This window comes from Heliangelus exortis, chromosome 2, assembly GCF_036169615.1.
Source record: "Heliangelus exortis chromosome 2, bHelExo1.hap1, whole genome shotgun sequence".
Classification (NCBI taxonomy): Eukaryota; Metazoa; Chordata; class Aves; order Apodiformes; family Trochilidae; genus Heliangelus; species Heliangelus exortis.
In genome coordinates this window covers 38,930,920-38,945,920 of record NC_092423.1, presented here as the reverse complement: position 1 = coordinate 38,945,920, position 15,001 = coordinate 38,930,920, and the positions used below count along the sequence as shown (strand labels likewise).

Genomic DNA, 15,001 nt, shown 5'->3' with positions numbered 1-15,001 from the left:
GCCAGCACAGCTAGAAAACCAAGGGCTGCAAGAGGGCGCAGACGACCGCTGCCTCCTACCATGCGCCGCGTGTTTACCGCAGGCACAGATGACACCGTGCGATGCAAACAAACGCCCCTCGGTTCAGCCATTTCCTTCCGGGCAGGGCCGGGAGACGGTATCGTCGGGGCTCTGCCGTCTGGCCGGGTGGAATAGAGGGGCTTCCCATAGCGGGCGGATTTAGGAGGCGGAGGGGGAGGGCGAGGGGCGGGAGCCGGAGCCCCGGCGAGGAGGGCGGGCGCCTCGGGGTGTCCGCGCCTCTGCCGGCAGCACCGCTCCTCCCCACCCCTCCTGGGCCACCGGTTTGTTTTAATAAATAGAGACAGGGATTTTCAGCAAACTGAGCCCTAGCACGAGTTGGGAAGAGCGGGTTGTTTCCCCCTCACAGGTTATCTCCGGGTCGTGAGGTTGCTGGGATGGTGGAGTAGGAATACAATGGGATTAAAATGGCAGGGTTTGGGTACAAGACGAAAACACAAACGAAAGCAGCAAACGCCGTTGCCCGTCTGAAGCAAAATACTAAATGCAGTGAAAGTCTGTGTGTTTGCCTCTGACATTCCCGCGGTTTTCTCTTGGTTGATGCTGCATTCCCCCTTGAAATCCGTCTCTTCTTCCGGGCACTTTAAAAAAAAAACTGAAATCTCTCAGTATTTCTGCAAGAGATGCTCAGACGCACCCGGTCGCGGGCGACGCCATCACCAGCGGGCGGGTTTTGCGAAGATGCACAGCATGGAGGGGCTGAGAGTTCAGTTCTTGTTAAATCCAATCTAAACAGAAGAAGAAGAAAAAAAAGCCTCGTCAAGGGAGGCACTGAAATCCTGTCGATTTTCATTTACCTGTACTATCCAACGAATTAAATTCACACCATAAATACTCTTCTGTTTTCAAATCAGGTAGTTTGCCACACAGATCGTGTTCCTACTGGCCTTTTCAACAGTTAAATATCGTTGCAGTTTTATGGCTTTCGACGAGTCTGGAAGCTATAGCAATTGAAATCGAAAGCCCAAATTCCTGCACGATTTTCTCACTGGAATCGGTAAAGCCACAGATATAGTTTCCATTGGCAAACTTGACCTGAATGTCCTAGGAGAGTAAATAGGGCCCTTCTCCAATCCCCCCGCCCCCGTTTTGATCTAAGAAGGCAAAAATATCCAGACCCTCCTGCGGTGGCAGGGAAGCGCTGCTTCGGGCAGCCAGCAGGTAAAAAAGGAACAGGCGGATGCCCTCCGTAGAGGTACCGGGATCCCACGTTCAGACCTACACAGAGCTAGAAAACTGTCCTGGCTCAGATCCTGTAAATACCTTTACATGAGCTCCTGGGCACGTCCCACTCATGGGTCTCTCCTCTCAATGCCACTCACGTGTTATGTGCTATCATTGTACCAACTTGTCTTTACACCCCAGAATAATGCGCCTATTATTCTCTTCTCTCCAAAGCTTCCACCTCTTACAATGTCGTAAAAAATAGCCTTAATAAAACAGTGATAATTACGCCATTATTGTTAACACTGCCCAGTAAAAATTTAAAAATAGGCTTTCTGATTTGGTCACCCATTTGTACTCCGTATTGGTTTCTGCGGAACTAAATAATTTCGTGATATGCCAAAACTTTGTTCTCTTTTAAAAGACGACAAAAATTCTTTTTTGTTTTTTGTTTTTGTTTTTTTTTAGAGAAATCGAAGGCGCGTGGTAGGTTCACAGTAGAAATTGGACAGTATCGGTCAAAAGTTACTGACACCTTGTTGACTGGCGAAGGAAAATAAACATCCCGCGGGTAAGAAGCGTGTTATGTGTCTTTCCTTCTCCAGGTTTATCACTTTCAAGAGAAATGTCTGATTTATGAACATACCACCCTATCAATGTTTTAATGCCCCCTATTATTTCCTTGCTTTGGGAAGGATGGGTGTTTCGTTTGCTTTTTGTGTAAGAGGCACCTTTCAACAGCGGTAATGCTGAAATGGGCTTCTAACCCTTCTGAACGCTGTCTCCTTGGTCTTGCTCGGCCGTATATCAGCAAGGAAAGCTGTAAACTTGGAGAAATAAATCAGTTTGAAACGCTTTGAAGATAGTTATGACAACCTGCCTGTGACCACTCGAGCAAGAGACTTAATTGTTTTTAAATCTCGGTGTGGAACAGGCGGGCGGGAAAAAAACAAACAAACAAACAAAAAACCAAAACCAAAACAACAAACAAAACACGCAAACAAACGAAAAGAAAAACTCCGTGGAGATACTCTTTCAAAGCTGCCTGGAAATTAATCCCAAATGAGGGAGTGTCCTTCCAAATCGATCTTGACAGATCTGTGAAAAACACTAGACAGAAAGCAGAGCGCCGGACCCCGCATTCCCGGAGAGGCAAAGCTCCGCCGTCGCGGCGGGAAGCGGGACGGGGCTCCTCGCTCCGTCACGCCACGCTACCGGCTTGTCTCCGTGCGAGGGGCTGGCCTGTCGCAGGCCAGTTCTCTTTCTGGTAGATGTAAAACCAGACATTTAAAGAAGCCTTTACGAACCCAACCTAAAACAACACCAAAACTTTGAGTCCAACAGAGCATTTTTTTTTTCTCTCTTTTCTTAGACTCCACTGGGGCCTCTAACTCTCTGTGTTTACCCTTGGCAAATTAGTGCCTGTGTATGTGTGCGTGGGTGTGCTCCTATCCGTGCGTGGGTGTACCGCAGCCTGTGTTGCTGAAGGCTGAGACGGACGGTCCTTGGCAATGACCATCATGTCGGACTCAACAAAACCTCCCACCCGAGATATATGACGGTGGCATCCTGGTGGGAACGAATTAGGAAAGGCGTGAGGAAGGAGGCGGTAGCGGCTTGTAAACGAAAATGTTAAAATTTTGGGAGATCGGCCACAGTAACCCACAGAAGAGATCCCCAGAACTCCCGTCTGCCAGAGACAGATTTCCCATCACTGCAGTCGTCTTCATCGCCCGCCCTCCATCGTATTCAGAATTCATCCCTTGGTTAGTGTGTTTTGTTTTGTTTTGTTTTGTTTATAGAAAAGGACATGAATACCCCTCTTCTTCTTGCCCCCAAACTCGTAGTAATGGGGAAATCCTCCCCGTCCCGCCCAGCCCGTAGCCAGCCTCCTCCGACATGGCTACCTGGCCGAGCTAGGAAGGAGACAGGTGAGGTTCTCCACGAGGCTGTTCTCGGCCTCCGGGGAGGCCGGGCCTCCATACCCTCCCCGGAGGTGCCAGGGAAATCAGTCCCCCCAGGGCAAAGCGCATCAGCGATGCCTCCAGCCGTGGGAAACTGCACTAGAGCTACACAGGCATAGCGCTGACCGAGCTCCTTTTCTTCGCCTTCCTTGGCCCAACCGCGCAGTTACGCACCGTTCCGCGCTGCTCTGCGCAGCGGGATCAGCTCTGCCACTCCGCCTTTGCCCAGCTGGAGCAGGCGTGCTGCGGCTGCCAGGCAGGCGGCAGATCCCGACTGCCCCATCCGTCCATCCATCCATCCATCCATCCACTCCCCCACCGGCTCCTTCAGAAGCCAGACCTAATTCTGCTCTCCTGGCTCGCACATCCGGCGGAGCACAGCCTGGCTGCGGCAGGGGTGGGCGGCTGGTCCTCATCCGGAGCTGCAAGGGCACACACCCGGTCTAGAGGCTGGCAAGAAGAGAAGGGAAAGGGAATTTAGCGATGAGTTTTCAAGAAAGGGGCAAGGTTAGGAACAGTGCCGGCATCACACGTGTGATGAAAAGCAGCCCAGTTCGGAGCGTGGTGTACGCATGATGCGCGTGGAAGCGTGCTTGCGTGTCTACCCAGAGAGAGGTTGGTGGCGACAACCCTCTAAAAATTTCTGATATATCGCCCTGAAATCTGCTGGCTTACTACTGCGAGCACATCTTAATCCATGCATCCTGCGGACCGGGAATCCTATCTGCTTGTTTGTTTGATTGTTTCTCTCCCTGTCTACAGGGGTAGACAGAAAATCCCAGCGTGTTTCCTGTTGCCCTGGCTGTTCCCCACCGAAGCAACGTCACCTCAAATATGCCAGTAAATTCCTTGCCGGGTTAGGAATGTAATTGGTTGAATGTTTTCTGTAACGTGACTAGCCAATAACACTCCGAGAAAAAATTAAGAACAACCTAGTTACGACAGATGATGAAAATGACCTGACACTACACGTGTGAGTCGATATTAAGTCGAGATGGAATACTTGCCTCACGCATTAGAAACCTCGTAATACGCTAAAGAGGCTATGTGTGCCGCTACATTTACGGTACAAGGTCCCTTATTTTCAGACAAGTGCTGCCTAAAGGGTTGCCCTTGTCATTTCTGTTTCAACAACATCTGCTAGCTAGCATAAGCTCTGATAACTTGCACTTCTCTGAGCCTGAGTTATTCTTGGCATACCTTCTTCTTGCAGTTGTTCCTCCTGAAAGAAGATAATAATTTATGCAAATCAATTAATTAAAAAGAAAAAAGGGGAGCAGACATAAAATCCATGGAACAAACGGAAAATGCGAAGGAAGAAACGAGAGTAACAGACAAACATTCAGCACAACTATAGCTACGAAATGTGAAGTGGTTGTATCCTTTTATCTGTAAAACGCAGTACACAATCGTAATACATTTATATAACGGCATTTCCAAAATTTAAACTAAGGTTTCAATCTCTGTCGATAGAAACCAATAACAGTTACATGAATAGGAAGCGGTATTGAACCAGAACAAGAAAAATAATCTATTTCTGCATTCAGATGTCAACAGAGCATTTCCTTATCCTCAAGTTTGCAAAGGATTCTTAAAGCTTTATACATGCAGTTATGCGGAAGCTGATTGCCAGCAATAAATAATGCATTCGAGGAAGATGGTCGAGTACGTATCTTCGCACTTCCAGGATGCGGGTAGGGATCTTCGCCTCAATTCTACATCAAGGTTGTGGCTTAAAGCAGTCAAAAGGCTATTTAATTGTCAGGCAAGGCTTCCCCCTGCGGAACTCTCTCCGCATGTTACAACCTCTTTGCAGCTCAGCTCCATATGCATCTCTTTTTCACACCTCCCTCTCCATCACGGGCTCCTACACCTGGTGCATCACGCGTTTAGCCCATTAGCTCTGGCTCTTCCTTTCATCTTGCCCATGGCAGACGTTTCTATTTATCCACTGGCAATCAATGTGTGGCGTCACCGGTGGTACTGTAATGACGACTGCACCATTGAGGATGACAGCTTAGAAAGAAGAGGGCAATGGTGATCCCTCCCAGAGCAGCACAGCAGAGTGTAGCGCTCGCATCACAAGGTCACCCTATCTCACCGCTTGCTCCTCTGCATTGGCGGGAGAGGGTTGCTGGGTTTGCACAAGGCTGGGGCGGGAGCGGGAGGGAGGGGGGGAAGAGATCTGGATTTTTTTCCCCCCTCCTTAATCAGAGTCACAATGGAAACCAGGAAGGAAATGGTGATGTTTCTGGAAGGGGCACAACTTGGAGCTCTGGTTGGCAAGAGGGTACCTAATTTGTCCGAAGCAGTGGGGAGCCCCGCTCCAGAGCCGCAGGAGAAGATGATCCATCGGAACTGCCTGAGCCCCAGACCTGGCCCCTTGTCGTCCCGGGAGAGAGGAGGAGGAGGAGGTGGCGGAGGAGAAGACGAAGAAGAGGTGGAGGTGCTGCCAGGGACAGGGACGGTGCCGGAGAGCCGTTCGGCAGCGGCAGCTTTGCTTTCGGCCGGACAGCAGCTCCCCTCCTCGGAGCCCCCCTCCAGCAAAGGGCAGCAGAGCAGCTCGGACACAGAGTCGGATTTCTATGAGGAAATCGAGGTGAGCTGCACCCCGGACTGCGCCACGGGAAGCGCCGAGTACCAGCACAGCAAAGGTACCCAACTCCTTCCCATGCCTCCAGCCTCCCTGCCCGCTCCGGGGATGGGGGGCAGCACTAGGGGGGCGGAGGGGCGGAGGGGGTGTGGGGGATGTTGCCGGAGGGGGTCTTCCCCTCGACAGCTGAGCGAGGGGCAGCGAGGGGCAGTGTGTGTTTGTGTGTGTGTGTGTGTGTGTGTGTGTGTGTGCATCTCCTTTCCTGGCTGATTCCTCAGCTCCCTGACACCGGGAGACTTGTTTGGGAGTCAGAGGACACGACACCGGGCAGCTCCCGCTTCCCTGGAGGGGAGCCAGGCTTCCTGCCAGGGATGAATCAGGTCTGCAGCTTGTCCCATAGGACACACTCTTGGCCAAGACCACCACCCACTGTCCCCCCTCCATCTTTTTTTTTTTTTTTTTTAAATCTTCCCCATCGCATAGACAGTGCATGCTCCAGGAAAACTCCGATCCTTCTCACTGGACGATTATTTTGTTTTTTGTGTGTTGGGGGGGGCAATAAGATCAAACGGATTTTCTGGCCGAGAGCTGTTTGTGGTTTTGCAGGGTGAAATATGCTCCAGCTAGTGCGGAAGTGCCCATAAAGACCGTAAAAACGCTCTCAGACTCCTGCCAGCCCCAAGTGCAGCAGCAAGGTCCTTGTCTGCACGCTGGTTTAAAAAGAAAAAAAAAAAAAAAAACAACCAAAAAAAAAAAAAAAGGGTGTGTGTGTGTGTGTGGAGGAAGATGAGAGGTCCAAATTACCTTGTCACTTCTATGTCTTGATGGCGCCAGCTCGGAAATGGTCCCCATGAATTAATTGCCTTTGGTGTCGGGCACAATAAGAGAGAGTTGCATTTGAAAGCAAACGCAGCCGACAGGCCCCTTCTCCCCCAGCCCCCACTCCTTATTCCCACCTTCCCAACCCGACAGATCTCCCCCCCCTACGACCCTGACAACAACAACCCACTTTTCTACCCTCCCCATTTCTCCATCACTTCAAGAGACCGGGGAGCGCGGGGAGCTCTGTCTGTCCTCTTTCGTCCCTTAGAGGGAAATATCCCGCCCTGGGCTTTGGAGGCTGAGTGGAGAGTCCCCGAGGCCTGACCTCCCCTTGGAGGGAGCAGGGTCCCTGCCTGCCGGCTGCTCTGCTCCTGGGCCCTTGCTGGGCTGGAGGAAAGGGCCGCGGGGCAGTGCTCACACCTGCCTTTCCGAGCCTCCCAGGGTCGGGGGATGCTGCGACAGACGCCTTCGGCTTCACAGTGTGGGAAGCGAGCGGGGGGGCATCAATCAAACACTTCCAGAGCGGTATGTGTGTGTTTGTGTGCAGAGGGGGGGGGGGGCGGGGGACGACAGGTAGACTTCCAGCCAGAGTGAATAAGCATCTGTCAAATCCTTAACTGGTTCTGCATCCCCTTCTCCTTGCCCTCTGCCCGGTCCCTTTTGGATGTCTCCCCAATATCCTCAGTACACCCGGGCAGGCAGAGAAAAGGCGAACAGAGAGGGATGGGGGAGACGGGAGCTGTCTGGAGAGGCGGGAGGGGGGAGCAACCCTCCGTGCCCGCCCGCCTCCGATCGTGTGTTTCCTTTTTGGGCTCCCCACGCAGGGCCGTGCTCCGAGGCGCTGGCTGGCAGCCCCAGCGCCGGGGGGGATCACCCCAAGGGCAGCGGAGGCAGCGGTGGTCCCCAGGGCTCGCTGGCCTGCAGCGCCAGCGACCAGATGCGCCGCTACCGCACCGCCTTCACCCGTGAGCAGATCGCCCGGTTGGAGAAGGAGTTCTACCGGGAAAATTACGTGTCCAGGCCCCGGAGATGTGAACTAGCGGCTGCTCTAAATCTACCAGAAACCACCATCAAGGTACACACAGCTCGGACGTGTTTTAAATTAGCACGATATAAATCTGTATGGCCAAACTTCCTTGCAAAACTCGCGAAAGCACTTCGCCGGCACAACCCTCCCTCTTCCCTCCCGCTACCCTTTCTTTCCCCCCTCCCCCCCCCCCTCCCCCCCCGCCCCTTTCCTGGCCCTGCAGCAAGCAGCAATGCGGGAGAGGGGACAGGGCTCCCGGAGCCATCCCAGGAAGCACCGCTAATCCGGCCTCTCCCTAGCAGATTGCTTCTAATCCTCCCTTCAGTGCAGTCCAAACCTCGCTCAGCTCTTGGGGTGAGGAAGAGCAAGAAGCAGCTCTTGTTTTCTTCTCGCTTTTTGCTTTGCCTTTTCAAAAAAAAAAAAAACAAAAAAAAAAACACAAAAAAACCCCCAAAAACCAAAAAACAAAACCAAAACACCCAAACATTTGCACGTGAAAATGAAAATGATACCAATAATCCCAGGTAGTTCTGTCTGCAAAATGCCAGGAAAGAGGCAAAGCTGCCGCGTTTGCCGGGAGACGGGGGGTGGGGTGAGCAGGACAAGCCCTAGCAAGAAGAAAGGAAAAGAAGCACCCTAAAAGGACAGTTCCTGTGGGTCTCCCTGTAGATTTATAGGGGCTCAACGGATCCCTCCGTATGCGATGACAGCTCCCTCTAGGAGGGAGAGCTGGCGCCGGTTTCCTCTCGCCGGCACACCCGCTTCGGCCCCGGAGCAAGGGCCGGTCGGGCGGAGCAGGATGGCAGCGGGTGATGGCTCTCGCCTCCCCTCTCCCCGCAGGTTTGGTTCCAGAACCGCAGGATGAAGGACAAGAGACAGCGCCTGGCCATGACCTGGCCTCACCCGGCCGACCCTGCGTTTTATACCTACATGATGAGCCACGCTGCGGCCACCGGCAATTTGCCCTACCCGTTCCCGTCCCACCTGCCCCTTCCCTACTACTCTCACATGGGCATCGGAGCCACATCGGCCTCTGCCGCCACTCCCTTCAGTACCCCCCTGAGGCCGCTGGACACCTTCAGGGTCCTCTCCCACCCCTACCCGAGACCAGAACTGCTGTGCGCCTTCAGGCATCCCTCTCTCTACCCTGCCCCAACTCATGGACTCAGCAGCGCCGGGGGCAACCCCTGCTCCTGCTTGGCTTGCCACAGCGGCCAGTCCAATGGGCTGGGGCAGAGACCCTCCGGGTCAGACTTTACCTGTTCGGCCACAACCAGGACTGATTCTTTCCTCACCTTCACGCCCTCTGTGCTGAGCAAAGCCACCTCAGTTTCCATGGACCAGCGAGAAGAAGTTCCTTTAACGAGATAAACCTTCGTCTCAGGGTTATTAAAAACTCGCCCCTTTCGCGGGCTTCTCTTCAATGTACCTAATGTACCTACAGCAAATGTTTATTTAATAGTGTTCTCTCCCCAGAAGTGGACACTTACGGAGAAAAAAAAAGAAAAAAAGAAAAGGAATTAGAAAAAAAGAAGACTAAAAATAACTCAATCTTAAAGGATTTACATTTCACAGGGAAAATAAAAGAAGGAAGGAGGATAGCAGCGATTTATCTCTCAGAAGATATTAGGCACGGAAGAGAAAGAAAACCAACCAGAATGAGATACACTCTGGTAACATATAAATGAGATGGGACTTTCTTTTCCATGGACAGACTTTTAACCAAGGGCTGGGGCTTCTGCAGGTCGTAGCAACAAACCTTATGCACAAACCTAAGAGATGGAGAGAGAAAATTACATACTTGAAAGAAACTTTATCTTGATAACGAAATGGCTTTGTGCGCATGAAGAAAGCAAAGATGTAATCTAACAGAGTGTTCAGAAAATAAAAAACAACGAGCAAAGAGCGAAAACAAAAGGTTTCTGGATTGCAACTCAACAGTACCATCCAATTGTCTCTATAGAGAAAAAATGCTTTACCATAAAGAAAAACTGTCATTCTGTACATTACTGTAGTGCTTTAATGGCATTCTTAACTCTCCCTTGTCTCCTTCGTTTCGAGCAGAAATCCAGCATTTCATCTCTTTAATTCCAACTTTGTTTTTAATAGGCAGACTGGAATTGGCAGGGAAAAATACGAGCTCCTTCCTCTTTATGGGTCAGAGCTATTTGTCCTTTAAATAACAATGTCCTATTATCAGTCTCTGAAATGTGCACACACTGACGAAATTAGCAAGTGATGTATATGTAAAGAGGGTTTTTGAATATCGAATGTATAATGCTCTCTGAGCAGAGACCCCGTGCCAAACGCTAACAAGCCGCCAAGGGAAGAGATTAGGTGACAGGGAGCACAACTCCTTCAGACAATCACCAGTCTGTAAATTGGAGCAAAGGCGATTTCCCTTCCTTTGTACTCCAGAATTCAGTTATCTCATTGACTTTCCTTTGCTGCTTTTCTTGTCTTTGTTTTTTTCTTTCCCGCACCCCCCACTTTTTTTTTTTTTTAATTATTATTACTATTATTATTTAATTCACTCTCGGGTTCTGTGTTCCCTTCCCCACCCCTAACCTTTGCATTTGTATGTGTCCTTCACAGTGGTCTCTCTTCCTTCGTGAGAAGTATTTCTTTCACATGTCCCCCTTTCAGGTATTTCGGAAGGAGGTAACATCCTTGCTTTTGCTTCGATTTCTGTCAACCTAAAACTTAAAAAACGCGGACACCACGCTGGTTAATAGGTTGTTGTGGGATCTTTTGTTTGTTTGCCTGTTTGGTTTTTTTTTTCTTTCCATAACTGGAATAGCTTAATTAATTCTATTTTTAAATGGTCCAAAGAATACACTGCCATACTCTGTCGGAATAGAAATAGCAACAATAACAAGAGAAGACACATTTTAAAAATATATCACCCAGATTTTTGTTATGAGTGTTAAAAAAAAAAAAAAAAAAAAAAAAAAAAAAAAGCGCAAAAGTGTTGGTTAAGACAAATTTCACCTTCGTTCATTTTCTAATAGTTCAACAAACAGGAAAATAAATGCTGGAGAGAACAAAGACATGTTGACACCTCGGCTATCTACTTCTGTTAAATTGCAGAGGAGCCTCTCGTTTATTGTCACACCGGAGAATTCTTGTCCTGGAGACAGGGAGCGGATAGTAGCTTTTCCCATTAACGGATGTAAAGCAGGGAGTGCCAGGATATATTTAAAAATAAAAAAAATAAAAATTAAAAAAATTGTTTATTAAAGCTTTTAAGAAACTGATCCAAAGTCACCATCTTTAAATCACTAAGGGCAGATTGTTCCGCCCTTTTCGAATGAGATGTCCTCCTGGACATGGAAACAGATGACCCTTTTTGGAAGCTCACAAATAGATTCTCCCCCCTCATTCCCCCTCCCCTCCCGGAAATAACAATTGTAAACAGCATCCAAGGGCAGCGCCGAGAAACATTGGAGCTTAGCAAGCCTTTTTCCTCTTTACTTCGGCTCTTAGCAGGCAGAAAAAACAGCCCGACAAACTGGGAGCGGCGGAGATAGTGCCTGATACAAACCCCACAGGGGACTCTGGGGAAGGGAGCGATGGAGAGGCCGGGGGTGAAGTAGGCAGCTGAGCGCTCCCCAGCAAACCCGGGGTGTCCTAAATGGCCCATAAGATCCCTCTCCCCCTGGTCAGGTGGAGGCACCTGCTGGGCCGCGGTCGCAGGGCGGGATCTGGCCAGGGGTGATGCCGTGCGTCGCCTGAGGAATGACTGCAGCACTTGTTTGCTCTTTGCAAAACACCTGGTTCACAAAATGCCATCGGATAGGGCGCAGGGCAATATATATATATATACATATATATATATTTTTTTTTTCCCCCCAAATGCATATATTTTAATTATCTAGGTCTGCGAGAGAAAGAAAATATTTAACCCGCTGTGTACCGCTTTCATCCCGAAAGGGAACATCTCGCCCCAGTGAGCGGGCAGCAGAGAGGCAGAAACCGTGAGCGTGGGACGCGACTCGCTAGCAGCCAGAAGGGTCCCTGTTGCGTCCCGCTGCTCCGGGTGGCCATTGCCGCCCTCCCAGCCGCCCGTTCCTGGAGGATGCTGCGGCAAAGGGTGGCTGTGAATTTCTCCGTGGTTCGGTCACAGGGCAGAGATTGCCTGCGACAGGTAAATAGGCTGCGGGCAGCAGTAATGCCGGGAGTATTTTCAGTTAATAGGGGAGGGAAAATGAGGTGTCTGGAGCGATATTGGAAAGTACAAGATCGATGATCCGTCCTCGTGTCCAATCAGCAGCCTTTAATTGACTGTATTTTCTAGGTAATTGAGCCGCTGTGCTCCTAAATTGAAGTGGAAGATATAACAATACATCTCACTGGGAGGAATTACTCATTACTTCATAATGAAATTTTCCTTCTGCTGCGTGGGGCCGGTGCCATTAACTCCTTGTCCGCCGGTGGGGGTGCCCGCGGGCCCCACGCAGGGCGTCGGCCCCGGGCACTCGTGGGGCATCGCTTCTGGCCCCCAGCCCCTGCAACCAGGCGTACAGGTTTCTCTCGCCATGGTCAGGTGGGAAACCCTTGGAGGAATGAAGGTGAAGCCCGGGCCAGGACCCCGCGGGGAGTTGTCCTCGCCTCTGCCGTGCTGGCATTGCTGCCCCGGGGGGCCCGGGCAGTGCCACCCGCCCCACTGTCACCAGCGGGAGCGGAGTTGTCTTCGGGGTACTCCATGTGCCGCCTCGTCTCCGCTTCCCAGCCAGCCAAATTCCTCTCCGAAAGGCCTTCCCCGCCTTGTTAGCGTTTGATTGATTGCCTTATTAAAGCGTGTTCTTGTAAGTGTGACCGAGCTGATTGCACTGCATATGTTTGGGATAATGCTCATTTTAAACAACTGAATAATAATAATACTAATAAAAAAAAAGGACCAGAGGAGGGAGAAGATGAGCTCTAGAGGATGGGCTAAGCCTAAACGATCCCGGGGAGCAGTGCTGTAACTCGCGCATTAAATTGCTCCGTTACTACCAAATCACTCAGCTCTTTTCTGCTCTCCTCATACCATCTTTGTTGTGTTTTATCTGTCACCTCCTCTACCGCTAAGTGAGACCGCGAATGCAGCTTACATTCCCTTCTCAGGTTATATGTTTTTATTAAGGTTTTATGATTAAACTGGATCGTATTTGCTTTACTAACACTATTCTTTACTCCAGCGCCTCAAATAATTAGAAAATCGGCTCTCCATATTTCACATTTTCTGCTCGGTAGTTAGATCATTTGCCGGCACCTGCAGAAACGCATGAGGCTCCTTTGGATCTTAGTTTGTACATCTGAAGGATCCTTTTGTTTTCTATTATTCTCCTGCTGGTCTGGCTACTTTATTTTACTACTGAGTCTAGCCCATGAAAACACCCTCCGCCATATGTCACCTCAGGGCCCGCTGTCCTGCCTCATACAATAGTGTCACCCTGGGGTAAAGTCAACCTAAGGATGAGCGGGAGTCTCGTTAACACAAATGGCTTCATTTAGGCGCATCAGGTTCCTGGGTCGGTGTCAAGGGGGGAGGGAACAGGTCCTGTGTCCTTTTGCTGCATCCTTCATCCCGGAGACTCTCGTTCGTTGCCTGCTCCTTCCTTCAGGTCTCGCTGCTCCTTTTGTAAGGCGGGAGGGTCCCGTCCCCTCTTCGTCCCCGCGGATGGGCTGGTTGCCGTGAGGTTCTGGAAAGCCGGTATCTGAGAAGGGCTGTCCTTCTGGTAGATTCCCCGGAATTTGTCCCCGTCTTTGGAAAGTTGTTCTTCTCTCTCTCTTAAGTAGGGAGATTAAGAGATCGTTAGTTCAGGACCTTCAAACAACAAAACAAATCGCAGCCTCTAGTCTCCAATTCACCCCTACCCTCTTTTTTCTTTTTCTTTTTTTTCTCTTTCTTTTTGTTTTACTTTTTCTTTTTATCTTTCTTCTCAGTTTAATTGAGGGTTTAACTACCACCAAGAACGTAGCGCAGATTTACACTAATATTTACAAACCCTGTGGTAAAGAATCTCAATCGGTGTATTGCATGAGCATATAACATACAAAACGAAAGCACACAGTGATTTTTCCCCTGCTGTCCGTTCTGCAAAGAAGTGCCTGGGACTTCAAAAACAGAAATTGCCACTTAAAAACATCACATGAAAGTATTAAGTAATTATTTAAAACAAGGCTGTTTAGAAAAATATTTGTATTTATTGCAGCTGCTCGATTGGCCTCGTTAAAGCTGGGGAGCATTTAAATTGTGTTACAGTCTCATTTAAATCCAGTTTCGTTCCAGCAGGCTGCAGAGCCTGAATTGAACCAATCACTCCATAATGATGATGAATGAGAAATTAATTCAGATACAAGCAAGACAATTTAGGCCTTCATCTGTTTAAATAGCCTTCCAAGATTATTCGCAATTGCAGGTCACAGATTTAATCAATTGTCCAATCTTGTGAAAGTCATATCCTTGCATCTTCATCGAGATTATTTATAGCGTGGCGAAGCCGAGTGAGAGGTATACGCTCTTAACAGGAACAATTACTTAAAGGGAAGTGTTCGCAAAATGAAAAAACAAACGCCTTCGTGGGCAATAAATGATAAAAAACCTCCTCGCTCCTTCGGCACATTTTCCCCAGCCTGGGGAAGGGAGCGGAGCTGCAGGTGAGGTGTATAGGGGACCACTGCCAAATTCTAGCTCCGCCGTATTGGCTGCTACGCTCCGCAGCGAAAATGCCCGTGCCAGACGCTGCTCCTTCGTGGGATGCCCAGCGCCACCTCCGCGAGGTCGTGCTTTGCTCCTCAGAGCGATGACTGCAGAAAGGCCACTTAAAAAAAGTATCTTTTAACATCGTCGTATCACGCAAACGCGCTGCTGCTCAGCCTGGGGATGCCAACCCCGGCCGCGAGGGGAACTGTCATTTTCTGCCCCTGATTCCATATTCGAGACATATATATGTATGTATACCAGCGGGCCCGGTTTTGACCGACATTTGATTTGAGTCTTCTCTAGCCCAGCCTGACACACTGACGACATCGCTCCCCCGCCCCACGCAACCCCGCCTGGTTTGGGATGAAGCCGGCAGAGCATCCTTGTGCCTCGCCTGCAAATGCCGGCTCTTCTCTCGGACCAGGGGGCGAGTCGCACCTGGAAAAGCCCGCGGTAGAGAATAATGCGGGGTTGGTTAATGGAAGCTCTCCGAAAGTTGAAGCTTGCCATTTGGTAACTGGCAGAATTGTTGAATTTCTCGCAGGAGCACTGGAAAAGAGGGTAGAGACTGGATTTATTCTTGAGTGTCCCGGCGTATAACTACCCTCCTCCCTCTCTTGACCCCTTCTCCAAACACTGACCTATTTGTCTGAAGCCCTGGT

At 50.0% G+C, this 15,001-nt stretch overlaps 1 protein-coding gene across 1 annotated transcript; it reads left to right on the top strand.

Annotated features, from left to right (window-relative positions):
- The first annotated feature begins 5,427 nt into the window (after positions 1 to 5,427).
- Positions 5,428 to 9,019, top strand: EVX1 (even-skipped homeobox 1). Its single transcript, XM_071738668.1, has 3 exons — positions 5,428 to 5,860; positions 7,446 to 7,696; positions 8,489 to 9,019. Exons 1-3 carry the CDS (start codon positions 5,428 to 5,430, stop codon positions 9,017 to 9,019), a joined length of 1,215 nt encoding a protein of 404 aa, XP_071594769.1.
- The last annotated feature ends 5,982 nt before the right edge of the window (positions 9,020 to 15,001 follow it).